The sequence below is a fragment of the Somniosus microcephalus genome, chromosome 10 (assembly GCF_052327205.1).
Source record: "Somniosus microcephalus isolate GS21.2 chromosome 10, FLI_Smic_1.0, whole genome shotgun sequence".
NCBI classification, from domain to species: domain Eukaryota; kingdom Metazoa; phylum Chordata; class Chondrichthyes; order Squaliformes; family Somniosidae; genus Somniosus; species Somniosus microcephalus.
Genome location: NC_140996.1, coordinates 185,811,605 through 185,839,551, shown reverse-complemented (window position 1 = coordinate 185,839,551; position 27,947 = coordinate 185,811,605). Strand labels below are relative to the sequence as shown.

Genomic DNA, 27,947 nt, shown 5'->3' with positions numbered 1-27,947 from the left:
CGGCAGAACAACACATGACCAGAAAGATTGTTGGTTCAAGGACCAAGTGTGCAGACAGTGTGGGAAAGCAGGACACATAGCAAGAGTCTGCAGGTCTGGGAAGAAAACCAGCAGTAAGAAATCTCCACAGGAGAAGTACAAAAAGGTACACCAGGTGATGGACAGTGGTTCAGACGAACAGAAAAGTGACACAGACTCCGGAAGCAAGGAGCTGGGTTGTCTGAAACTACATAATGTAACCGAAATGGAGGATCACCAGACTATCTGGGTTACACTCAAGATAGACGGAGTCCAAGTGGAAATGGAATTGGACACAGGATCAGCTCTAACAGTCATAAATCAAAGAGACTACAAGCGGCTATTTTCACACATACCCTTGAAAGCTACAGAGATTGTCTTGAAGACGTATACGGGGCAAAAAGTCTACCCCAAAGGAAAAATAAGGGTGAAAGTGACATATAAAGGTCAGGAAATACCTAAAATGGATATATATGTATTGCCAAATGGAGGACCACCACTGCTAGGACGTGAATGGATCCGGAAGATACATTTAGATTGGCATTCCATACAGGCACTGAAGGTGGAGGCCAAAAAGGATGACGACGTCACACCTGGACGACTGTCAAAAATGCTAACTGACGCAAAAGAAGTATTCCAGGAGGGACTAGGAACACTAAACGGAATAACAGCAACAATTAAAATAGAGGATAATGCAAGCCCAAAGTTTCTGAAGGCCAGACCAGTGCCTTATGCGATCAGACCAGCGGTTGAAGCAGAGCTGGAAGGGTTGGAACGTTCAGGAGTACTGTCCAAAGTGGACTGGAGCGAGTGGGCTACACCCATCGTTCCTGTAATGAAGAGGTCGTTGAGTAATACGCCTGGGGAACCAAAGAAGGTCGGCAGCTGTGGGGATTTTAAGGTGACAGTGAACCCAGTCCTTCACACGGTGCAATATCTGCTTCCACGAATTGAGGATATTTTCGCCTCGCTGTCTGGTGGTAAACGCTTCACCAAAATAGATCTAGCCCAGGCGTACTTGCAAATGGAGGTAGAAGAAGCTTCGAAACATTACCTTATGATCAACACCCATAAAGGTCTCTATCAATACAACCGGCTGGTGTTTGGAGTAGCCTCGGCTCCAGCTATCTGGCAAAGGGTGATGGATCAGGTCCTGCAAGGGATTCCAGGGACCCAGTGTTATTTGGACGACATCTTGGTCACGGGCGAAAATGACGGTGATCACCTCGCTAACTTGGAGAAGGTGCTCGCCAGATTAAAGGAATATGGGCTACGAGCTAATCGCCACAAGTGCGAGTTTTTCCAGAAACAGATCTCGTATTGCGGCCACGTCATCGATGAAGAGGGGTTACATAAGTCCCCTGACAAGATAGAGGCAGTAGTCAAGGGTCCAGCACCGGAAAATGTGTCACAACTGAGGTCGTTCCTCGGGCTGGTAAACTATTACCACAAGTTCTTACCAAATTTGTCTACGGTATTACACCCGCTGAACACCCTACTGCAAACAGGGGTACCATGGAAGTGGGATGATGAACGTAGACGAGCTTTCCAGAAGTGTAAAGAATTGATCACATCAAAAGAGGTGTTGGCCCATTTCAACCCAGCACTACCAATTCGTTTGGCATGTGATGCATCACCCTACGGCATTGGAGCGGTGCTGTCGCACAAATTCCCAGACGGGTTGGAGAGGCCAGTAGCCTTTGCGTCTCGGTCACTAACCTCAGCCGAGCACAACTACGCCCAGATTGACAGGGAGGCCCTCAGCCTAGTATGGGGAGTAAAAAAATTCAACCACTATCTGCATGGACAGAAGTTCACCTTGCTGACTGACCACCAACCACTTGTCTCCATCTTTAATCCTAAGAAGGGCGTGCCAGTAATGACTGCACAGCGGTTACAAAGATGGTCCCTGTTTCTAGGGGCGAATCAATATGAAATAGAATATAAAGGCACGAGACAGCATGGGAACGCTGATGGGCTATCGCGCCTGCCACTGCCTACTGTGGAGGAAGCACCAGCAGTGGACCCGATCGAGATATTTTATTCGTCGATAATTGAACGATTGCCAGTAACAAACGCGGATATAGAGGAGACCCGCAATGATCCGACGCTGTCACGGGTATATGAATTGACGGTGAGGGGATGGCCAACACATGGCGACTCACTGTTGCCAGCATTCTCACCCAGAAGAGAACAGCTGTCAGTATACCAGGGGACAGTGATGTGTGGATCCAGAGTGGTGATTCCACCCAAATTAAGGGAGAGAGTGCTAAATGATCTACATGAAGGTCATCTGGGGGGAGTGAAAATGAAAAGCCGAGCTAGGGCTTATGTGTGGTGGCCGGGAATCGATCAACAAATCGAAGACCTAACTAAGAGCTGCTTAGGATGCCAGAAGGTCCAAAATGCACCACCACATGCCCCTCTACACCCATGGGAGTGGCCCTCCTCTCTATGGCAACGGGTGCACATTGATTTCGCTGGTCCATTCATGGACTCAATGTTCTTAATAGCAGTGGATGCTCATTCAAAGTGGCCTGAGGTGATAAAGATGTCTTCAACCACTGCAGAGAAAACGATTGCAGTCCTACGGACCATATTTGCCAGAAACGGGTTGCCAGAGCAGATCTGCTCTGATAATGGACCACAGTTTGTGTCCGATGAGTTCCAAAAATTCATGAAAAGGAATGGGGTAAGGCATTACACATCCGCCCCGTATCATCCAGCCACCAATGGATTGGCTGAGAGGTTCGTACAAACCTTTAAGAAGGCGATAAAGGCCATGTGCGATGAGGAAATTCCACTACAGCATAAGATGGACAATTTCTTATTAGCCTACCGAAACGCGACACATGCAGTTACCAACCAGACCCCGGCCATGATGTTCTTTAACCGAAGGTTGAGATCTCGTCTGGACTTGCTCAGACCAAATGTGCGAAGAAATGTTGAGGACAAACAATTCCAGCACATCAACGAGAAGCCGACAAGGAGCTTCAAAGTAGGGCAACCAGTCTTGGCCCGGGACTATCGAACAGAGAAGTGGCAACCCGGAACGATATGTACAAGGCAGGGGCCATTAATGTACACAGTGGATGTCGGGAAGAACATTGTGAGACGCCACGTCGATCAGATCTTAGCATCACAGGAATGCGTCAACCCCATGTCTCGAGTACCTGGGGATGAACCCGACATAACGGTAGTATCTACGTCAAACCCAGTAGCAGTGGAACCCGATGAACTACCCGATGAAAGGGGGTCAGAATCGCCTCTGCACCAAGAACAAGAACCTCCGGAAAGGCGCTATCCCGAAAGGGTCAGGAAGCCGCCCCAAAGACTGAATCTATAAATGGACTTTTGTTATTGAATGTACATGTAAAAATGTAATTGCTTTTGAATATTAAGGGGGTATTATTAATCTAAAAAGGGAGGAATTGTAGTGTATGTGCTTTAAGTCAGAACTACTTTTTACAGCTCCTGTATACTGTAGTACCGGCAGTGACCACACCGGTATATAAGCTCTGCGCATGCCTCTGTACCCCAGTCTAGAGATTACCCTCCTCCAGTAAAGACCTGTTATTTGTTCATGTACAGCATCCGTGTAATTATTTATCCACTGAACCACGGATCTAAAACTGACCACTCCCTGTAGACTATTCAAACTTTAGCCAAGTATAGGAAACCTCCAAAAATGCATACAATTGCACCAGCATCCAGAAGAAATCTACTAGCAACTAACCTGTAAGTCTTCATGATCCCTTTAAATCCCTGGTGGGGGACCCTTTATTCTGTTTAACGATGTGTTCAGCTGTGTGAGGTTAGACAGGGCGTTGGTTGGAGTGTGGTGTTCGACATTGGCAGCAGTGGCTCTAAATCAGCATTGCACACTGATTTGTGCCATTATCTGCCTGCTCTGCAGGTTGCCGGTGCTCGGTAGACATGCACGTACGCAAACCCCTTTACCAAGATGGCGTCCTGCGCACTTACTGTCGGAAGTTCATGCGTGTTGTGTCTGTGTATAATAAGACACAGACTGCAGGAGAACGGTACAACAGGTGTTTACTCAACGTGGCTCACACTGGAACTGATCTGTACAGATTACTACTCAGTGCTATATACAGCTGTGGTCACTGCCGGTACTGCAGTATACATGAGCTGTAAAAGATAGTTCCCCCCTTAAAGGTATATACATTACAATTCCTCCCCTTTTAGATTAACAGTACCATAACACTCATTTAACAATTAAATATCAAACTAATTACAATTAACACTTTTAACATGCAACATTAGCTGAAAATAGTCTATTTATATATTCAGTCTTTGGGGAGGCTTCCTGATCCTTTCTGGATAGCGCCTTTCCCGAGTGTCTTGCTCTTGGTGCGGAGGCGATTCTGGCCCCCTGTCGTCGGTTGGTTCATCAGCTTCCGATGCTACTGTTTCTGGGGTAGATGCAACCTGTACGTCGGGTTCATCACCAGGTACGTATGGGCGAAGCATGGGGTTGACTTGTTCCTGTGACTCTAGGATCTGGTCAGCATGGCGTCTCACGATGCTCTCCCCAACGTCCACTGTGTACATTAGTGAGCCCTGCCGTGTGCATATCGTTCCTGGCTGCCATTTTTCTGTTCGGTAGTCACGGGTCAAGACTGGTTGCCCTACAGTGAAGCTCCTTGTTGGCTTCTCATGGATGTGTTGGAATTGCTTACTCTCAACATCTCTTCGTACATTTGGTCTGAGCAAATCCAGGCGAGATCTTAACCTTCGGTTAAAGAACATCATGGCTGGGGCCTGGTTGGTGACTGCATGTGTTGCATTCCGGTAGGCGAACAGGAAATTGTCCACCTTGTGGTGCAGCGGAATGTTGTCATTGTACATAGCCTTTATTGCCTTCTTAAAGGTTTGTACGAATCTCTCAGCCAATCCATTTGTGGCTGGATGATACGGGGCGGATGTGTAATGCCTTACCCCATTCTTTTTCAAGAACCTCCGGAACTCTTCGGACACAAACTGTGGTCTGTTGTCGGAGCAAATCTGTTCTGGCAAGCCATTCCTGGCAAAAATGGTCCGTAGGACTGCAATAGTTTTCTCCGTGGTGGTGGAGGACATTTTGATGACCTCAGGCCATTTCGAGTGCGCACCCACGGCTATTAAAAACATTGAGTCCATGAATGGACCAGCAAAATCAATATGCACCCGTTGCCATGGAGATGAGGGCCACTCCCATGGGTGTAGAGGGGCCTGTGGTGGTGCATTTTGGACTTTCTGGCATCCTGAGCAACTCTTGGTCAGGTCCTCGATTTGTTTATCGATTCCCGGCCACCACACATAAGCCCTGGCTAGGCTTTTCATTTTTACCCCTCCCAGATGACCCTCATGAAGCTCATTGAGCACTCTATCCCTTAACTTGGGTGGAATTACCACTCTTGATCCACACATCAAGGTCCCCCGGCACACTGACAGCTGTTCTCTCCTTGTCGAGAATGCTGGCAACAGTGAGTCGCCATGTGCTGGCCATCCCTTCACCGTCAAATCATATACCCGAGACAGTGTCCGGTCATTTAGGGTTTCCTTTTCGATACAAGCGTTAGTTACCGGTAGGTATTCAACTATAGTCGAATGGAATATTTCGACAGGATCCACTGCTGGTGCTTCCTCCGCAGTAGGCAGTGGTAGGCGTGATAGCCCATCAGCATTTCCATGCTGTTTCGTGCCCTTATATTCAATCTCATAGTGCTGCGCCCCTAGAAAAAGTGACCATCTTTGTCGTCGTTGCGCAGTCATCACCGGAACACCCTTCATCGGATTAAAAATGGATACAAGAGGCTGGTGATCAGTCAGCAGGGTGAATTTCTGCCCGTGCAGATAGTGATTGAACTTTTTCACTCCCCACACTAGGCTGAGGGCCTCCCTGTCAATCTGAGCGTAGTTACGCTCGGCTGAGGTTAGTGATCGTGACGCAAAGGCTATTGGCCTCTCTGAGCTGTCCGAGAATTTGTGCGACAGCACCGCTCCAATGCCGTAGGGTGACGCATCACATGCCAACCGAATTGGTAATGCTGGGTTGTAATGGGCCAATAGCTCTTTCGATGTGATTAGTGTTTTGCTCTTCTGGAAAGCTCGTCTACATTCGTCACTCCACTTCCATGGCACCCCAGTTTGCAGTAGGGTGTTCAGTGGGTGTAGTATTGTAGACAAATTTGGCAAGAACTAATGGTAGTAGTTTACCAGCCCGAGGAACGACCTCAGTTGTGACACATTTTCCGGTGCTGGAGCCTTGACTACTGCCTCAATCTTCTCTGGGGACTTCTGTAACCCCTCTTTATCGATAACGTGGCCACAATACGAGATCTGTTTTCTAAAAAACTCGCATTTGGGGCGGTTAGCTCGGAGCCCATATTCCTGCAATCTAGTGAGCACCTGCTCCAGGTTGGCAAGGTGATCACTGTCATTTTCGCCCGTGACCAGGATGTCGTCCAAATAACACTGGGTCCCTGGGATCCCTTGCAGGACTTGTTCCATTGCCCTCTGCCAAATAGCCGGAGCTGATGCTACCCCGAATACCAGCCAGTTGTATTGGTAGAGACCTTTATGGGTGTTGATTGTGAGGTATTTTTTTGATGCTTCTTCTACCTCCATTTGCAGATACGCCTGGGCCAGATCAATCTTATTGAAGCGTTTCCCTCCAGATAGTGAGGCGAAAATATCTTCAATCCGCGGAAGTGGATATTGTACGGTGTGAAGGACCGGGTTCACTGTTACCTTAAAGTCCCCACAGATGCGAACCTTCCTTGGTTCCCCAGGCGTGCTGCTCAATGACTTTTTCATCACAGGGACAATGGGTGTAGCCCACTCGCTCCAGTCTACCTTGGACAGTACACCTGAATGTTCCAGACTCTCCAGCTCTGCTTCGACGGCTGGGCGGATCGCATAAGGTAACGGTCTGGCCTTAAAAAATTTTGGGCTTGCGTTTTCTTCAATTTTAATCGTCGCTGTCATGCCTTTTAGTGTTCCGAGTACTTGCTGGAACAGTTCTTTCGCGTCAGTTAGGATCTTTGACAGTCGCCCAGGTGTGACGTCGTCATCCTTTTTGTCAGCCACAGTCAGTGCCTGTATGGAATGCCAATTCAGTTGTATTTTCCGGATCCATTCACGTCCCAGTAATGGTGGTCCTCCATCTTGCAATACATACAGGTGTAGTTTTGGTGTTTCCTTACCGTTATATATAACGGTCACCCTTATTTTTCCTTTGGGGTAGACTTTTTGCCCCGTGTACATCTTCAAAATAATTTTTGTGTCTCTCAAGGGTATGTGTGAGAATAACCTCTCGTAGTCCCGTCGGTTTATGACTGTTAGGGCTGATCCTGTGTCCAATTCCATCTTTACCTGGACTCCTGCTTTCTTGAGAGTGACCCAAATGGTTCGGTGATCCTCCGTTGTGATCACATTATGTAATTTCAGACAACTCAGTTCCCTGCTTTCACAGTCGTTATCACTCTTTTGTTCGTCTGAACTATTCTCCGTCATCTTATGTACCTTCTTGTACTTTTCTTTGGTAGGTTTCTTATTGCTGGTTTTCTTTCCCGACCTGCAGACTCGTGCTATGTGTCCTACTTTTCCACACTGTCTGCACACTTTGTCTTTGAACCAGCAATCATTCTGGTCGTGTGTTGTTCTGCCGCAGCGATAGCACTTCTCTGTTCCATATGACATTTCGTTTGTGCCATATTCTTGCGGTCTCTGTTGTATCTCTGCAGCGCCCCGTGCTGCTGCTTCATATGATACCGCAATGCTGAAAGCCTTTTCCAGCGTAAGGTCCTTTTCAGATAAAAGCCGTTTCTGGGTTCCTTCACTTTGAAGCCCACACACAAACTTGTCCTTTAAGGTATCTGCCAGTCCCGCTCCAAACTGGCAGTGTTTCGATAGTTTGCGCAGTTCTGTTAAATAATCAGCATTTCTTTCATCCTTATGCTGGTTCCATTTGTGAAACTTGAATCTTTCTGCTATCAGCAGCGGTGTGGGGTTTAAATGTTCCTGTAGTATCGTTACTGTGTCTTCAAAACTCTTTTCCACTGGCTTCGTTGGGGTTACTAGATTTCGTAATAAACCATACGTCTTTGCACCCATTAAATTTAACAATACCGACGCTTTCTTGTCATCTGACACCTCATTTGCCTTGCAGTATACCTCTATTTGTTCGGCATATGTAGTCCAATCTTCGACTTCATTGTCAAATGCGGTGATACTGCCACTCTTCGGCATTTTGGGTGTGGTTTAAAATGGCGTCTCCCAATGGCTTAAAATGGCGTCTCCTGCGCTTTCTTTCCTCCCCCGCTGCTGCCAACACCGCTCCCGGCAGTTCTCGTGGCAATGGCGGCGCCCTGTAGGTTTCGCGTGCTTCTCCTGCGCTGCTGCCAACGCCGCTCTCGGCGGTCCTCGTGGCAATGGCGGCGCCTCGCAGCTTTCTGCGCGTCTCTCTCTCCCTCTCTTCGACGCTGCTCGGCCCCTGAACACCGGCTGCGCCCTGTGCGCTCTGCCCTCTCCCTCTCTCTCCCCTGTCGACGCTGCTCGGCCCTTTGCTGTGCCGCTCGGTCGGGCTCTAGCCCGCCGCTGTCCGGGAAGGGTCTGCGCACTACCTGTTGCCAGCCCGTTTCGCTGGACCACCTCGACTGGAAAGCCAAGCCTGGCTCTCAACAGCCTCCCCCGCAATTCTCGAGTCTCTGCTGGATGACTGGGCGGTTGCCCGTGGTCGACGCCCGAGCCTCCAATCCACTGATCTCCAGGAACGAATCCCCGGGAGGTGATGCAGAGTTGCAGGTAGGTTCGCACTTGCCTTGTCGCCAATGTTGTGTCCGTGTATAATAAGACACAGACTGCAGGAGAACGGTACAACAGGTGTTTACTCAACGTGGCTCACACTGGAACTGATCTGTACAGATTACTACTCAGTGCTATATACAGGTGTGGTCACTGCTGGTACTGCAGTATACATGAGCTGTAAAAGATAGTTCCCCCCTTATAAAGGTATATACATTACAGTGCGCGCACATCTTGGACCCAATTTGAGTCTTATGTGGCTGCATAGCATCTAATAAAATGGGCGCTACCTGGCCCAATTCAGCCCCTATGCCAGTTCATGATCATAATTTTGCCATTGTAGGGAGGTGCAGAGCAAAGGTCAGATATTTCTTGGTGAGGGAGGGGAAAGTTACCAAAAGCCACTTTTATGCACCTGCTAACAAATGATTATGACCTGGAATTTCCTTGGAGCTGCTCCCGCTCCGTCACTAACTTTGCTGAAAGTGCTTTATACTGGGAATTTTCTGCTGAATTTATGCCACTACAGGTGTAAATTTGGTGTACAAATTCTAGTGAAACAAAGGCCTTTGTTTTGTTTTGGTGAAAGCTTGAAATAGTTCACTTGCCTACACGTTTGGCCAGGAAATTGTGCATGGCGTAGAGAGATCAGAAAACCAAGGAAAATTGTTCAGTTCTCTCATTTTTTTTAGGAAATATAAAAAAGGGGGAAAAATTGGGTTGCTTGGCGCTAACGGGGCATAAAGCCCGTAGCACCTGGGCGCGGCACCGCTAACGCCTCCCGTGAAATTCAGCAGGAGGTTAGCGGAGGCGGTAGCATCCCGTGGCGCTGTGCCTCCGGCGATGACATCATCACCATGTGCAGCGCCCCGCTCGTGCCCCGGCTGCAAACTTCAGTTGCGTCCCCATACCTATCGCCGGACGATATGTCTGACAGGGTCAGGGTGGCGCTTTTGCAGCTGCAGCGGCGTAAGTTAAAGGGCAGGTGTCAGGCAGCCATTTTTTTGGGCCGCCTGCCAGCACCTGTCCCCTTCCCCTTTTTTATTCACTGTGCGATATTCACTTGTAGCAGCCCAGGAAGGAGGGGGAGCGCTTCCAGTAGCACCCCGCTTCCTGCTTGGGGCGCTATCACTGAATTTATGGCGCAGGGGCGCTAACTTTTAGCCCCTAAGGCTTTCCACAGTATACTTATGACAATCTGTAAACAGTTGATAATAGTGACCAGTTAATCTCATTAAAAAATAAAATAAAAATTATTTCTTTAAAGTACCTCAATATAGACATTAAAAACTAAGCAATATCATGGAAACAAGAATAAATAAAACTTGGAAGTTAAAGAAAATAAAAAGAAAGTCATGCTTGATAGACAAAAAAATGAAAATGTACTCACAATTCCACCAGGTCATTGTATATGATGAAAACATCAGCAGGCAGATTTTTGATTTTATTGCTCTTCAGAGACCTATTATGGAGAAAAGTACTTTTAATATTTAAAATGCAATTGGTGTGGTATAAAATTTCTTTCACCAGGTTAGCCATGCAAATGTGTTAATATAATAATATATTAACGATGGCACGTGCATAAGGAATACATATACGAAATCTTTAACATATGACATTAATCCAAAGGTTCAAGTAACCAAGTAAGACATGAGCACAGAAAATCCACAGGGATGCGATCCCAGCAGTTTAGCTAGGAATGTACCAGCCACTTAACCTGTTGAGGGTCGCAAGGCCAGGGGTAGAGGCCCCCTAGCTGGGACAGACAGATCATAAATCTACTCCATACCCCATCTTCAGGCCAAATTGTGCAATTACACGGTATGGCAAGTTTATATAAACAAAACCGTTAACGACAGTGAACATATATATCTATAAAAAGCGGATATAAAGTGTGCCAAAACATTACAACAGAAAGTCAAGTTATGCAGACAGCAAGTGCACACAGATATAATTGCTGGGTATTTCCTTGGGGTTACGACAGCAAAGTGGGAGAAGCCCTAAGGAAATTTCCAACAAAAATGCTTAGATAGATTTGATAGAGATACTGTATATAGATAGATTTGATAGATTAAAAAAGAGATAGAAACAGATAGATACAGATAAACCCAACTCTGATCTGTGATGACACCATCTCTCCGGTCCAAAAAACAGCCATTAACTACTACTCTCTGTTATCTTCCTATCCCTGCTGCTACACTCTCTTTGTTATAATGCCCCTTAATTTTAATCAATAAGCCTGTCTATGCAGCACCATATTGAATGCCTGTTGAAAAGCCATATACACAACATCCACTGCATTTCCTTTATCAATACACTCAGTTATTTCCTCAAAGAACTCCATTAAAATTTGTCTGACAGAATAGGATACCAGTTGGTAACAGCAAAGCAGAAGGCCAATCAGCTCAGTGTGAAAAGGACAATACTTTGCCAGAGCAATCCAAAACTAGTCCCACTGCCCTGCTTTTTCCCATAGCCATGCATCTTCCTCTGCTTTCAACATTTATCCCTTAAAATATACAATGGTACCTGCCTCAATCACTCCCTATGGAAAAGCATTCAATGCTCTAATAATTGTGCAAAGAAATTTCTTCTAACCTGTCTCCTTATTCTTATAACTTTGAATTGATGACTCCTTGATACTGATTCCCAACCAGAGGAAATATTCTTTCTCTATTTACCTAATTTTAAAGTTATGCAGTAAGATACTGCATAATTTTAAAAACCTCTTAAATCTCCTCAGCCATCTCTCTTCGAATAGAAATGGTGTCAGTGGCCCGACACTTTCTCAGGAGGACGCGATCCAGTTATGTTGGGATCACACTCACCGCTGAACTCTGCTGGTGACCCGGCCGAAATTGGTGTCAGAATAACTTCACAAATAAGAAGCATTTTTTTTTGGGCCTAGTCTTTGGGCTCTTCAAACTCCAATCCCAGCCTGAACCCTCAGATGAGCCCCACTTTTGTGAGTTGTTGGGGAGGTATGCCTGATGAGACTACAAGGTACTTGAAGGCACGAAAAAGACAATTTTGTAATTAAAAAAAAAATGTTCGTATGTAATTTTTCAAAATGTTACAAACTTTAGTTTGGGCATTAGGGCTCCAAATTTCTGCAAGGATTATCCTGATCTCCCACTGTGACTTTAACAGGAGGTCTGTGGAACCCCTAAAGAAATGGAATAAACTTTTCAGCCTCCAGAGGTTCTGCCAATCTCCTTAAGTTACGACAGAAGATCAGGAGAACTCCCATGTAAATTCAGGACCTAGAGATTTTACTTATTGGCAGCTGAAAGCACTTTGGTTGAGTTTCAGATCAGGTAGATTTTCTTGAGTTTGTGTAGTTACAGGTGAGTTAGGATAGTGAAAGTTCTGCCTGTAAAATAAGTGTGATGACAGAGCATTACAGGCAGGAACTGCATACGACTGTACTGCTTATATATATTATAGATAGATGGATATATTAGAATATAACTGTGTTTGGTTGATTCAGAGAATCTTGTGATTTTTGTTATTCTATTGCATGAAATGAGAAAGTCACAAAAACATTCTTTCCAAATCTTTTGAGTAGCAAAATGAAATTTACTCAGGGAATTAAAAGATACAACAAAATTCCAGCAAAACTGTGGCCTTGCAATTATGCTCTTTTTATGAATGCTTGCATTCATCTGAAATTCCTCTCTCTGCAGGCATTCGCTCATTGATTTTAAACAGGTTAGCGCCCCTGCCAAGATAGAGATAAGAATTTGAAACTGATATGTTAATTATCTATACCCGTTCCCCCAACCTAATGTAATTTCAAGGCCTTTGTTTCTCTAGCTAGTTTTAGCTCTGTGGTGTGCACTACTGATGCTTGGAAGAGTTCAGAAATGTTCTGCTCACCACATTTTGCAGCAAAAGGACTACTACAGAGGTAGCAGATGGCCAAAACATAATACTTGCTGTGCACCATACTTCAGATTTATCACCATTTTTACCGGGAACTGTAAAATATAATTATCCTCAGTGGGTGCACTGTCAGATGGTTGGTGTGATCCCAAAAAGAATACTGCTTTTTGATAAGAGGAGAATGTTACACTCAACTTTGGATTAGTTTACTTCAGTTAATAAAAGACATTTCAGATAAAAAAACTTTAGAAAAGAATTACTCAATATATTATCCATTTTCAGATAGGTAAAACATGGCAATCAACTTAAACTATATCTGAAATAAAGGTCCTGGGCCTAGAAATTCAGTGGGCTGCGCCACCAGTTAGCGCCTAAAGAGGGCACTCAGTGGCTTTAGTGCCACTGGCCACACCTCCCGCGATATTTAGCGGGGCGCTAATGGCGGTGTTAGCCTGTAGCGCTGCGCCGCCACCGATGACGTCATCGGTGTGCGCAGTGCCCCGCTCCCGCCCCGATCGCGATATTTGGTCGCGCCCCCCCCGTAGCGCCGGTCGCAAATCGCGACCGTTCACGGGGCCTACCTGTGGCGGTAGTGGCGCAAATTAAGGTGGAGGTGCGGGGCGGCCATTTTTTTCAGTGGCCGCCTGCCAGCACCTCCTTGCGTCGCTGCCCCCGGCCTCCTGACCCCCGGGCAGTGCCGGCTGTGTCCCGAGAGCCCGGCACTTCTCCTCGGTGCCGGGCTCTTTTGCCGGCACTCGCGATCGGTCATCGCGCTGATGCAGGCCCCGCCCCTTTAAGAAGGGGAGGAAGGCCTGCAGTACCACAGCGCGCCGTGCCGCAGCGTGTGGCACTGTGGCACGTTGCGCTGCGATATTCAGTTTCAGCGCCCCAAGAGGGACGCGGGGCGCCTCGAGAAGCGCCCTGCGTCCCTCTTGGGGCGCTCCAACTGAATTTCCGGCGGGCGCAAGCGGCTCCATTCGCAGCATTAATTCCGGCGCCCAGGTGAGCTTGGCGCCCCAAATGGGGCGCCACCGAATTTCTAGGCCCAGGGAGGTGGGGAAGTTGCAGGGTAGGCTGAAAATGGCCGAATAATCTGGCAAGGCTGGGGACGTGGAGGTCCTGCCAAATTTAACAGCAGGACCTCATTGTCATTCTTTTCTTCCATTTCCTGCCCAGCAGCCAGCTAAATGGACAGCCTGGCCGGCGGCTGGGAAGGAACACCAGCGGCAGGAGGCCGCAGACAGGGACCTTTGGGGACGTTCCTGGGCAATCGGTAGGGGGAGGAAGGTCGGTGATCATGGCTCGGGAGGAGTTCCTGCCTCACATTCACTGCCTTTTCTTCCATTTCCTGCCCAGCAGCCAGCTAAATGGACAGCCTGGCCGGCGGCTGGGAAGGAACACCAGCGGCAGGAGGCCGCAGACAGGGACCCTTGGGGACGTTCCTGGGCAATCGGTAGGGGGAGGAAGGTCGGTGATCATGGCTGGGGAGGAGTTCCTGCCTCACATTCACTGCCAGGTTTTCATGAGTGAATTTTAAATCGGGCTCCCAATTGCACTGAGGGAGCCTCATTTAAATACGTTAATTAAATGTCCAGCCTCTCCATGGTGGGACACTTGGACACCCTGATATCCACCGCCATAAAAAAGGCAGTGGGTGTGGGTTGTTGGGGATGTGTTCCCCGTATTTAAGTCTTTAACACCTCCCCATCCTGACCCTCTCCTGCCTGTTGTGGTGGTGGGGGGAGGGGGGGGTGTTAATATTGAGGCCAAATTGACTGGTTCTTTAGGGTTAAAATTGAGACATTTATTGTAAAATCTGTTGTGTCAATTGTCCTTTAATGTAAGTCTTGATGTGTGAACCCTGAGTGGCAGCTATCTGCCAGTGCAGATTGTCATTTGGCAGTTGACGTGCATTAAAGTTGCTAGTATAATATATACTCGAATTTTATATTATACATTTACAAACAGTTTTGATCCTGTACTCAAATTGAATTCAATGGAATGAAAATCAAGTGGGTTCTACAACGATGGGCGATCTGCTCCGCCAGGTAAACCGCCCAGTCAGTGAAGGTGAAATTTACCCCCCTTATCTATAACCAGTGAGGCAAGAAATGATAGAATTGTCTGGTACTTTTCAGCTACCTTCTCAGCTGAATTTATCCCCTGCCTTGCAACCCACACTAGTAAGCACTGAGGCAAGAAGTACAAAGAACTGGATTCAGTTACTGAATCTGTTATATAATACATGATGATCAGAGTAATGTTACATGGAATAAATGATGAATTGGAGTCATGTTGCAGATAGCTTAAACAAACTAGCCCCATTGTATGAAAGGCAGCTTTTAATTTCTAGGAACATAGGAACAGGAATAGGCCATTCACCCCTCAAGCCTGTTCCGCCATTCAATTAGATCATGGCTGATCTGTAACTTAACTCCATTTACCCGCTTTGGTTCTGTAACTCTTAATACCCTTGCCGAACAAAAATCTGTCAATCTCAGTTTTGAAATTTGCAATTGACCCAGCCACAAGAGCTTTCTGGGGAGAGCGAGTTCCAGATTTCCATTACCCTTTGTGTGAAGAATTGCTTCCTGACATCACCCCGGAACGGCCTAGCTCTAATTTTAAGGTTATGCCCTTTGTTTTGGGAGTGGGACTCTGCCACCGGAGGAAATAGTTTCTCTATATCTACCCTATCAATTCCTTTAATTATCTTAAACACCTCAATTACATCATCTCTCAATCTTCTATACTCGAGGGAATACAAGCCTAGTCTATACAACCTGTCTTCGTAATTCAACCATTTTAACCCCAGTGTCATTCTGGTGAAACTGTGCTGCACCTCCAAGGCCAATAGATCCTCCCTGAAGTGATGCCCAGTACTCCAGATGGGATCGAACAAGAGATTTATATAAAGAACATAACTTCCATCCATTTGTATTCCAGCCCCCTTGAGATAAAGGCCAACATTCATTTAGTCTTTTCTATTAATTTTTGTGTCTGTCCACTAGCTTTTAGTGATTTCTGATCTCCACTTGTTGGATAAGCATATTCTTCTGGTGCCCAGATGATGGCTTCAAATTTGCAAGTTTACAAGGGATTGCCACCAAGTTCAAGAAATAACAATACAGAACCTACAGCTATATTGTATTACATGCCAGCTTTAATTTGACTTAAGTGGTTATCTGTGACAGAAGAAAGAAAGAACTTGCATTTTTTAGAACACCTTTCATGACCTCAGAACATCCCAAAGTGCATTACAGCCAATGAAGTACTTTTGAAGTGTAGTCACTGGTGTAATGTAGGAAATACGGCAGCCAATTTGTGCACAGTAAGGTCCCACAAACAACAACGTGATAATGACCAGATAATCTGTTTTAGTGCGTTGGTTGAGGGATAAATATTGGCCAGGACACCGGGGAAACCTTCAGCAAAATAGTGCCATGGCATCTTTTAACGTCAACTTGAGAGGGCAGCACTCCTTCAGTACTGCACTGCAGTGTCAGCCTGGATGTTGTGCTCAGGTCTCTGGAGTGGGACTTGAACCCGCGACATTCTGACTCAGAGGCGGGAGTTCTAGCCACTGAGGCATGGCAGAAACCTGCTGGCATATAGGCCGAACAGATTTTTACAATTAGATTTTAAATTGGAAGTTGGAGCCTATTGTATATTTGGGATGGTGTAATACAAGCCAAGGGCTTCACACAAACAACATCTCATCCTTAGCCTCCCCATTATTTTTAAGAACTTACTAGATTTCCACATTAATTGCCCATTAAACTCACCACAGAAAGTTAAGACTGGTAATTTACAGTACAAGTACCTTTTTAATGACATGATAATTATTAAGGCAATGCCAATCAACCTCTCTGGCCCTGAAATTGAACAATTTAAACTGTGGAGTCTCATTACTTCAGGTGATAAATGGTTCTCAAGAGATTTTAAGAATGTAATTTTATTTTCTTACTTTTCCTTCCTGTCTCTTTTTTCTCTCTCTCTTAATTCAATCTTTCTTTCCCTCTCTATTTCTGTACCTGATTTGACTCCAATTCACTCGCTCTAATTCATCCGCCTTCTCAGTTGTTTCTCTGTTTCTTTCTCAATCCTTTAATCTCATTAGTTAGGGAGATACACTGTTGGTTACATAGAAACATAGAAGATAGAAGCAGGAGTAGGCCATTCGGCCCCTGGAGCCTGCTCCGCCATTCAATGAGATCATGGCTGATCATCCAAACTCAGTACCCTGTCCCTGCCTTCTCCCCATATCCCTTGATCCCTTTAGCCTTAAGAAATATATCTAACTCCTTCTTGAATATATTTAATGAATTGGCCTCAACTGCCTTCTCTGGTAGAGAATTCCACAGGTTCACCACCCTCTGGGTGAAGAAATTCCTCCTCATCTCTGTCATAAATTGCTTACCCCTTATCCTTAGACTGTGACCCCTGGTTCTGGACTCCCCCGCCATCGGGAACATCCTTCCTGCATCTAGTCTGTCTAGTCCTGTTAGAATTTTATAAGTTTCAATGAGATCCCCTCTCATTCTTCTAAACGCCAGCGAGTATAAGCCCAATCGACCCAATCTCTCCTCATACGTCATTCCTGCCATCCCAGGTATCAGTCTGGTGCATCTTCGCTACACTCCCTCCATGGCAAGAACATCCTTCCTCAAATAGGGCGACCAAAACTGCACACAATACTCAAGGTGTGGTCTCACCAAGGCCCTGTACAACTGCAGCAAGACATCCTTGTTCCTGTACTCGAATCCTCTTGCTACGAAGGCCAACATAGCATTTGCCTTCTTAATCGCCTGCTGCACCTGCATACTTACCTTCAGTGACTGGTGCACAAGGACACCCAGGTCTTGTTGCACTTCCCCTTCTCCCAATCTATTGCCATTCAGATAATAATCTGCCTTCCTGTTTTTGCCACCAAAGTGGATAACCACACATTTATCCACATTATACTGCATCTGCCATGCATCTGCCCAATCACCCAACCTGTCCAAATCATACTGGAGTTTCTCGGCATCCTCCTCACAGCACATACGCCCACCCAGCTTTGTGTCGTCTGCAAACTTGGAGATATGACATCTAGTTCCCTCGTCTAGATCATTAATATATATTGTGAAAAGCTGGGGTCCTAGGACCGATCCCTGCGGTACCCACTAGTCACTGCCTGCCACTCGGAAAAAGACTCATTTATTCCAACTCTTTGCTTCCTGTCTACCAATCAGTTCTCTATCCAAGTCAGTACCTTGCCCCCAATCCCATGTGCCTTAACTTTACACGCTAATCTCTTAGGTGGGACCTTATCAAAAGCCTTCTGAAAGTCCAAATACACCACATCCACTGGTTCTCCCTTATCTATTCTACCAGTTACATCCTCAAAAAATTCCAGTAGATTAGTCAAGCACGATTTACCTTTTGTAAATCCATGTTGACTTTGTCCGATCCTGTCACCGTTTTCCAAGTGCTCTGCTATTACATCTTTTATAATGGACTCTAGCATTTTCCCCACAACCGATGTCAGGCTTTCCCCGTTTTCTCTCTACCACCTTTCTTGAATAGTGGGGTAACATTAGCTACCCTCCAATCCATGGGAACTGTTCCAGAGTCTATAGCATTTTGGAAGATGACCAGCAATACATCTACTATTTCTAGGGCCACTTCCTTAAGTACCCTAGGATGTAGATTATCAGGCCCTGGGGATTTATCGGCCTTCAATCCCATCAATTTCCCTAACACCATTTCCCTACAAATACTGATTTCATTCAGTTCCTCCCTCTCATTAGACCCTATGTTCCCCGCCATCTCTGGGAGGTTATTTGTGTCCTCCTTTGTGAAGACAGAACCAAAGTATGTATTTAATTAGTCTGCCATTTCTTTGCTCCCCATTATAAATTCCCCTGATTCTGACTGCAAGGGACCTACGCTTGACTTCACCAATCTTTTTCTCTTCACATATCTATAAAAGCTTTTACAGTCAGTTTTTGTGTTTCCTACAAGCTTACTCTCATACTCTATTTCCCCCCTCTTAATTAATCCCTTTGTCCTCCTTTGCTGAATCCTAAATTGCTCCCAATCCTCAGGTTTACTGCTTTTTCTGGCCAATTTATATGTCCTCTCCTTGGATCTTATGCTATCCCTAATTTCCCTTGTTAGCCACGGTTGAGTCACCTTTTTTGTTTTATTTTATGCCAAACAGGGATGAACAAATTCTGTAGTTCATCCATGCGATCTTTGAATGTTTGCCATTGCCTATCCACTGTCAACCTTTTGCGTAACATTCCCCAATCAATCCTACCCAATCAATCCTACCCAACTCGCACCTCATACCATCGTAGTTTCCTTTATTTAAATTCAGGACCCTAGTCTCTGAGTCAACTACTTCACTCTCCATGTTAATGAAGAATTCTATCACATTATGATTGCTCTGCCCCAAGTGGCCTTGCACAACAAGATTGCTAATTAATCCTTTCTCATTACATAATACCCACCATTCAGAGGTCCCAGGTGCCCCGTTGCCCTCGCTATGCCTTTATCAGCTCACAGTTCCAGCAAGTTATGGAGCAAAACATTTTTGAGCTGAAGGGTGCAGAAAAAAGTCTAACTGACAGGCCACGCTCCAGCAATTTACGGCCTATTGTTCATATTAGGGCTGTTCTATTAAAATAGAGACAAAGGTAACTTTTCTGAACAAGGTCTCATGGTCAAGGTGAATCAATTCATTAAGCTAATTTTCTTTGATTGTTTTCAGTGGGAAACAATTATAGCAAAAAAGATGCAAAGATTTTTAAAAAATCATAGTTTGCATATGGGTGCAGGAGAAATAGTGTATGGGTCAGTCTTGAAATGCAATATATTATACTATTTGAGTTCGTGTCTGTGGGAGGGAGCATGGAAGTAATATTTGTTGGATAATTCCTTTAACTTTTTAAAGGATTCAAAAAGCTTGAGACAGTAATATGCCTGATAATTTGCTTCATTTATTATTGACAAAACATTCATCTTAAATACTTATACAGAACAGCACACGCCAGCCCTACGTTTAACACTCATGTGCGTAGGATCTAATTAGTAACCATGAAAATGGCATCTCCAAGCCTGTTCATGCCACCCTGTCTTGAAGGTCACAAAAGGTATCACTAACTAAGTAAAAACATTGCTTCTCCGATACCATTTTCTTTATCATCTGCTTCCTGCTGGATGCAACACGCTCTGATGTTTTAAGACCACCCAGTTGTCGAACAGATTGTCAGAAAAAAGAGCAGAGGCCTCAGGTCTTCTCACAGCATACTGTTACTTCTGATCATAGGGCTGAATTTTCCCAGTGGAGGCGGATTCGCAGCGGGAGAGCTAGTTGGCCGGTTCTGGTCCCGCTCCCGGTTCCAGCCACTCTGTGTTGATTGGGCTTGTCAATTTTGCGTTGATTGGGCTTGTTAAGCCCGTTGTGCGAGTCACCTGGCCCAATTACAGGGTGCGGGTCTGTTGCGGTCCTCTGATGACGAGTTCATTGCCGGACTACTTAAGGGGGCCATGTCCCCATTTGCTCTCCATTCTGATTCGATGCTGCTTCTTTGAGAAATGACTGCAGAGAGACCAAAGGCTGCTCCACGATTCAATGATGACTCCCTCCATGTTCTTGGAGTCAGAGGACACAGAGAGGTTCTTGATGTGCCTTCAATAACTCAAAGACAAGGAGTTTAAAGGATTCAACTAAAGGCTTTTTATCACTAAGAACATTGCAGCATTGCAGGTCTTTCCACATCGGGTTCGTCTGGTAGAAATGACTCATACAGCTCTTGAGACCTTTATATGGCAAAAGACAGGGGTGTAGCCAATACACACAATAGGAACAAAAGGGGGCAGTTCACACAATACAAAGCAGGTAAAACACAGGGGCTGATGAAGGCATATATTTAATCACATTCACCCCTTCTACAGATTTAGTCTGTCCGGGGGTGTGATAGTCCTTCCTCAACATCGCAACAGTACCGCGGGTTCCGACCGGGAGTCCGTGGTGCCCTCCTGGGCATACCCATGTGCTGGGGGTGTTGCAGGTACTTCTGGGGGTGGTGAGGATACCTCTGGGGATGGTGGAGGTTCTTCTGGGGGTGGTGGTGATGGGTCGTCGTCGCTTCCTGCCGAGGTGAGGTCCTTTATGGACACGGTGTCCTCACGCCCGTCGGCGTGCTTGATGTACGCATACTGTGGGTTTGCGTGGAGTAGGTGTACTGCCTCCATGAGTGGATCCGTTTTGTGGCCCCTCACATGCTTTTGTAATAGGACTGTCCCTGGGGTGGAGAGCCACGAGGGTAGGGACACTCCTGAGGTTGATTTGCGGGGAAAAACAAACATCTTCTCGTGAGGAGTGGCATTAGTAGCAGTACACAGTAGCGACCTTATCGAGTGGAGTACGTCTGGGAGGACCTCTTGCCAGCGGGAGGTGGGGAGGCCTTTAGAACTCAGTGCTAAGGTGACCGCCTTCCACACTGTCGTGTTCTCCCTCTCCACTTGCCCATTACCCCGGGGGTTATAACTAGTGGTCCGACTCGTGGCTATCCCCTTCGACAGCAGGTATTGGCGCAGTTCGTCGCTCATGAATGACGCCCCCCTGTCAGTGTGGATGTAGTTAGGCATGCCGAACGTGCAAAACAGGTTGCCGAGGCACTTGATGACCGTGGCACTGGTCATGTCTGGGCAGGGGTAGGCGAATGGGAAGCGGGAGTACTCGTCCACAATGTTGAGAAAGTACACAGTGCGGTCGGTGGAGGGGAGTGGTCCCTTGAAATCTAAGCTCAGGCGCTCGAATGGCCGTGTAGCTTTGATCAGGTGGGCTCGGTCGGGCCTGAAAAAACGGGGCTTGCATTCCGCACAGGTGCGGCAGTCCCTGGTCATAGACCGGACCTCCTCGATGGAATAGGGCAGGTTATGGGATTTTATAAAGTGGAATAGCCGGGTGACCCCCGGGTGGCAGAGGCCATTGTGGAGGCCCTGTAGCCTGTCCCCCTGGATGGTGGCACACATCCCTCGTGATAGGGCGTCGGGGGATTCGTTGAGGGCCCCCGGCCTATATATTATGTCGTACTCAAACGTGGAGAGTTCGATCCGCCACCTGAGAATTTTGTCGTTCTTGATCTTCCCCCTTCGTTTGTTGTTAAACATGAAGGCTACCGGCCGCTGGTCGGTAAGCAGTGTGAAGCGTTTGCCGGCTAGGTAGTGCCTCCAGTGCCGCACTGCCTCCACTATGGCCTGGGCCTCCTTCTCTACCGAGGAGTGCCTGATCTCGGGCCCTTGGAGGGTTCTTGAGAAAAAGGCTACGGGCCGCCCATCCTGGTTGAGGGTGGCTGCTAAAGCGAAGTCGGACACATCGCTTTCGACCTGGAAAGGGATGTTTTCGTCCACTGCCTGCAGCGCGGCCTTCTCAATGTCGTGTTTAATGCTGTTGAAGGCGACGTGGGCCTCGGCCGTGAGCGGGAAGGACGTTGATTTCAGGAGGGGAACGGGCCTTGTCGGAATAATTGGGGACCCATTGGGCGTAATAGGAGAAGAACCCCAGGCACCTTTTCAGGGCCTTGGGAGTGTTTGGTAGGGGTAGCTCCCGTAGGGGGCGCAATCGGTCGGGGTCCGGACCGATTTCCCCGTTTTCCACCACGCAGCCCAGGATACCGAGGCGCGTGGTGCTAAAGACACACTTATCCTCGTTGTAGGTGAGATTGAGTCTGAGGGCGGTTTTCAGAAATCTCGTGAGGTTCGAGTCGTGGTCTTGCTGGTCGTGGCCACAGATGGTGACGTTGTCTAGATATGGGTAGGTGGCTGTTAACTGGTTCTCATCGACCATGCGGTCCATCTCCCGCTGGAAGACCGAGACCCCGTTCGTTACCCCAAAGGGGACTCTGAGGAAGTGGTAGAGGCGTCCGTTCGCCTCGAAGGCGGTGTATGGACGGTCCTCCGGCCTAATGGGGAGCTGGTGGTATGCCGATTTTAGGTCGATGGTGGAAAACACCCGGTATTGCGCGATTTGGTTAACCATATCCGCTATGCGGGGCAGAGGGTAGGCGTCTAGCTGGGTGTATAGATTAACCATCTGGCTATAATCTATCACCATCCGCTTCTTTTCGCTACCCTTAACTACTACTACCTGGGCGCGCCACGGGCTGGTACTGCATTCGATGATACCCTCCCGCTTGAGTCTTTCTACTTCCGACGCAATGAACCGTCTATCCTCCCAGCTGTACCGCCTACTCTTGGTCGCTATGGGTCGACAGTTGGGTGCGAGGTTGGCGAACAGAGAGGGCGGCTTGACCTTCAGGGTAGCCAGACTGCACACTGTGAGGGGCGGCTGGGACCCACCGTAGGTAAGCGTGATACTTTGGTGGTGGCACTGGAAGTCCAGACCCAAGATCACGCTCACACAGAGATCTGGCATTATCAATAGTTTAAAATCTCTGTAATCAGTGCCTTTTACCGACAACATAACCGCGCAGAAACCTGTAATTTTTGAGGTATGAGTCTTATCAGCCATGGCGATTTTGCCCTGTGTGGGGACTATCGTTAGTGAAAGTCGTTTTACCAGGCTAGGATGAATAAAGCTCTCGGTGCTCCCGCAGTCAATCAAGCATTTAACCTTGTTCCCGTTTACCTCTATGTCCATCATCGATTTAGACAACGGATGCGGCCTGGATTGATCCACTGTGATCGAGGCCACCAGTGGGTCCCGGAGGTCCGTGTAGTCGGGGCAAGATGGTGGACTCCATGAGGGTGGACAAGGTGGCATCCAAGATGGCCGCCCCCACGGCGCGAACGCGGCGGTGGTGGAGTTGGAGGCGGGGTTCCCTCTGCAGACTTTGCTGAAATGTCCTTTCTTCCCGCATTTAAAACAGGTGGTGCCCTTCGCTGGGCACAGATGCCTGGAGTGTTTGTCCTGGCCGCAGAAGTAGCATTTCGGGCCCCGATGCATCGCGGCAGTAGTGGGGCTCCTGGGTGGAGGCTGGGGCTCCGATGGGGCTGGGCTGGCCTGAGACCTGGGAGGTGAAGATGGCTTCCAAGATGGCGGCCCCCACAGTGCGCACGAGGCGGAGTGGGCCGCGTGGCCTGAGGAACAGGATTCAGAGTTCCTCTGGGCCATATCCAGCGATCGCGCTATACCCATAGCCTGTTTTAAGTCCAGTCCCTCCTTTTCAAACAGTTTCTGCCGAATGTAATTAGAACTGAGGCCCGCAATAAAGGAGTCTTGGATCAGCTCCTCCGTGTACACGATGGCAGACACAGCCTTACAGTTACAGTCTCTGCCCAGTACTTTTAGGCTTAGCATAAAGTCCTCTAGTGACTCACCATGCCGCTGCGTGCGAGTAGTCAGAAGATGCCTGGCGTACACCTCGTTTATTGGCCGCACGTAGTGGGCCTTCAGAATGGTGCAGGCATCCCCGTAGCTGGTGGCATCTTGGATGAGAGGGGAGACCCGATGGCTCACCCAGTTTCGCAGGATTCCCAGTTTCACGTCTCCGGTGGCGGTTGCGGCTGCTATGGTGGTGGATGAGTTTGCAATGAAAAATTCGAAGCATTGGAACCAGTGTCCGAACTGTGTGGCTGCGTCTGAGGCATGGGGGTCCAGATCCAAGTGCTCTGGTTTCAGGAGTCGATCCATCTTGGTGTTTTAGTGATTAAAATTGATGTGCCTTCAATAACTCAAAGACAAGGGGCTAGAAATTCACTTTGGCCCCGCCAGCTGGCTAGCGCCCAAAAGTTAGCGCTGCGCGCGGAGCCAGTTGCGCCCGTCAGAAATTCAGTTTTTGCGCCCCAAGTCGGAACCGGGCGCTATTCCAGGGTGTGCCCGCCCCCGCTTGGGGCGCTGAAACTGAATTTCAGCGCTGTAGGTGCCGCAGCGCCACCCGCTGCGGAGCGGCAGGCTGCGGTACTGCAGGCCTCCTCCTTCTCTTAAGGGGGAGGTGCCTGCAACTCGGAGATCGCCGCTTGCTAGTGCCGGCAAATGAGCCCGGCACCACGGAGAAGTGCCGGGCTCCCGGAAAGCAGCCGGCAATGCCGCAGGGGGGGGGTGGAGGAGGCCGGGGAAGGAGGTGCGGGCAGGCGGCCGCCGAAAAAGCGGCCGGCCGCACCTCCGCCTTAACTAGCGCCACTAAGGCTGCAGCACGGCCCGGTCTTCACATCGTTGTTTGCGGCCGCTGCGGAAGAGGCGGCCGCAACTAAATATGGGGGTCAGGCCGGTAGCGGGGCGGAACCGGGGCACTGCGCACACCGATGACGTCATCGGTGCCGGCGCAGCGCTACCGGCTACCGCCGCCATTACCGCAGCGCTGAGTATCAGCGCAAACTCCTCTACTGGCGCAGAAGCCCTCTTTGGGCGGTAACTGGGCGCAAAGCCCACTGAATTTCTGGCCCAAGGAGTTTAAAGGATTCAACTAAAGGCTTTTAATCACTAAGAACATTGCAGCATTGCAGGTCTTTCCACATCGGGTTCGTCTGGTAGAAATGACTCATGCAGCTCTTGAGACCTTTATATGGCAAAAGACAGGGGCGTAGCCAATACACACAATAGGAACAAAAGGGGGCGGTTCACACAATACAAAGCAGGTAAAACACAGGGGCTGATGAAGGCATATATTTCATCACAGTTCTATTTCTTGGGGATGGAAGGAGGAAACCTCAGCAGACAAAGGCAGTCTGGCTGCAAATAGCTGAGGAGGTTAATGCAAGGTGTGTGTTTACTCGCACCTGGGTCCAATGTAGGAAGAGGTTCAATGATCTCCTGCCTTCAGGAAAAGTGAGTATAAAAGCAATCTTACCTTAATTCTGCTGTGCCTGTCATCACATCCCCATCACTCTGCATTGCCAACCCTACTCCTGCACATCCTAACTCACCCCAACATCCCTTGCACCATCACCCATCCCTCTCTCCCTATGTACAGAATCACATCCCCATCTTACTATGCACCCCTCACACTCACCCTCAATGTTATGCAATGACAACAACTTACAACTCAAAAGGAGGCAACTTGGTATTGGCACCCCATTTCATCATAGTCTCCCTCTAAACATCTATCCTATCCATTCTTTACACTCAATCCATCACTCTCACTAAATCTACTCTTCTTTCCCTCATTGCAAGAAAAAAGAGCCCACAATAAGAGGGAGAGGGAGAGAACAGGAGGAGGACCACCATCGTTGGCTCAGCTCACCCACGCTGAGGAGGCAGCTCTCGACATTGCAGGAGCAGTTGACCAGCTTGAAGTGGGGGACAGAGAGAGGGGCTCAGTAGAACAACCTGGTGAGAGAATTATTCTCCATCCATCTTGTGATAAATCCATGTAGTGAAACAAGAACTCAAAGAGGCGAGATATTAGAATTAGCCTGTATACTTTATTAACAACTGCGTAGCAAACATACAGGCCTGCATCCTGCATCCTGGCATTCCACCTTTGCTGACCTTGACAGGAAGCAACCCCCTGACCTTAGCTAGCAGCAGCACTAGCTACAGCACCACCTGGTGGATAGCCTTAATCATAACATCCCAGATTACTATACATCTTATTTGGCATTCATGGGATCTGATGTCAATAGAAATTGAATGCTCATCATGCGCATAATGGGATGTGCCTGCAATCTACATATCACATATCTAACTCATGTCTTTACTCTCCCACAGGACCATCCAGAGGCCCCCTCCCTACTGTCCAGGAGGAAGAGCAGGAGGACTCCTCAGAAGATCCTCTAGCCTCTGGGGGAGCAGCGTCCGCAGAAGTGAGCACACCCTGCACCAGCGCAGAGACACACACCTTGGTGGGTGCTATGCGAGATAGAGTAGTGTTGTCACCTGGTGTATCACAAGTCACAAGTGAGCAAGAGCAGATGGTGGAGACAGGGACAGCAGTGGAGAGTCCTCATCGGAGGCCACAGGATGCTCCAAGCTCTGCTCAGCTGCATGTAGACGCTGAGCCTCGTGGGCCATCCAGGAAGAGAGTGGTCCTGGAGCTTCAGGAACAAGTGCAGGAGGCTCTGACTGGGCTAGCAACCATGGTGGCTGTGAGTGTGCAGAGAATGGAGGAGTCCATCTCAAATATGAGCAATGCACGCACTGGCAACTGTAGGTATCACCATTGGAAAGGATGGCAACCTCCATGGAGGACATAAATCGCCAGACTCAGGAGAACATGGTAACACTTCTAAATAGATGGTCAGCTATGGAGGATAGATGGGCATCTATCGAGGAGAGGAACCAAAGGTTCATGGACATCCTTGTTATGAGGAATGTCAGTACAGACATGGGTCCTCATGGACGCACGGATGTGCAGCAAGGTGCTCTTCCGCTATTCGCTAGCAGAGAAGTTCGGGTGGCCCATGAGAGGGATGATGGTGGGATGGGACATGGAAGTAGGGGCTCCCATCCAGGCGCTCAAACTACCACCCCCTTGCCAACCCCTCGGTCAGAGCCCCAGATGCCTCCCCAAACAGTGATGGCCGAGTCTGCCCCTACCGAACCGCAGGAGGAGCAGAATTTGGTGGGGCCTCACAGGTTCCAAAACCCAGAGGACGACCACCAAAGTCGTCTAAGCAGGTGCAGCAGGGAACTGAGCAGGCTTGCCTCTACATCTGCTGAAGCCACAGGGGTAGCACCACATAGAAGCACGCGTAAAAGAAAGCTCCCACATAAATAGTCACAAGGGTAGTCACTTGGGTGTTTTGCTCTAAATGAATGTTAAGTTTCTGTTCTTTTATTTTGTTGTAATAAAGTAATGTTTTGTGAATATTTGAATTCGTTGCCATATGTGTGCTCACAATTTGAAGTGGCACAGTGAAGGGTAAGGGCGCCTTTTATGCCCAGCAATGGTGGTGACAGTGCAAGGAATGCACAGTTCATTGTAGAGATACTCTATGGTGTTGAAGTGGGATCATGCCAACCTTCATGTGCATGTGGCAGCCACATGTCTGTGCAGCATAAAGTTAGGTGAATCTGGCATTGATCAGGCCATCCCTGGCATCACGGGCAACAGTGTGCTCGCATGCTGGTCGCAATGGGTCAGCTGCCTCCCCCAGGTCTTCCTCATCTGGAACCTCATTCTGCTCCTTCTCCTCCTCAGAGGCTGTGCGCTCTGCACCTTGTTCCTCATCCAGCGAGGATGCAGGGCACAGTAGACAACAATGATTCTCAAGACCCTGGCTGGTGCGTACTGAAGGGCTCCACCAGATCTGTCCAGGTATGTGAAGCGCATTTTGAG

At 48.0% G+C, this 27,947-nt stretch overlaps 1 protein-coding gene across 1 annotated transcript in view; it reads right to left on the bottom strand.

Annotated features, from left to right (window-relative positions):
- LOC147111927 (relaxin receptor 1-like) overlaps positions 1–27,947 on the bottom strand; it is a 220,318-nt gene that overhangs the window by 149,207 nt on the left and 43,164 nt on the right. Inside the window, exon 6 of the mRNA XM_085998301.1 lies at positions 10,220–10,291. Coding sequence (XP_085854427.1) covers positions 10,220–10,291 — 72 coding nt within the window. The remainder of the gene's footprint in view (positions 1–10,219; positions 10,292–27,947) is intronic.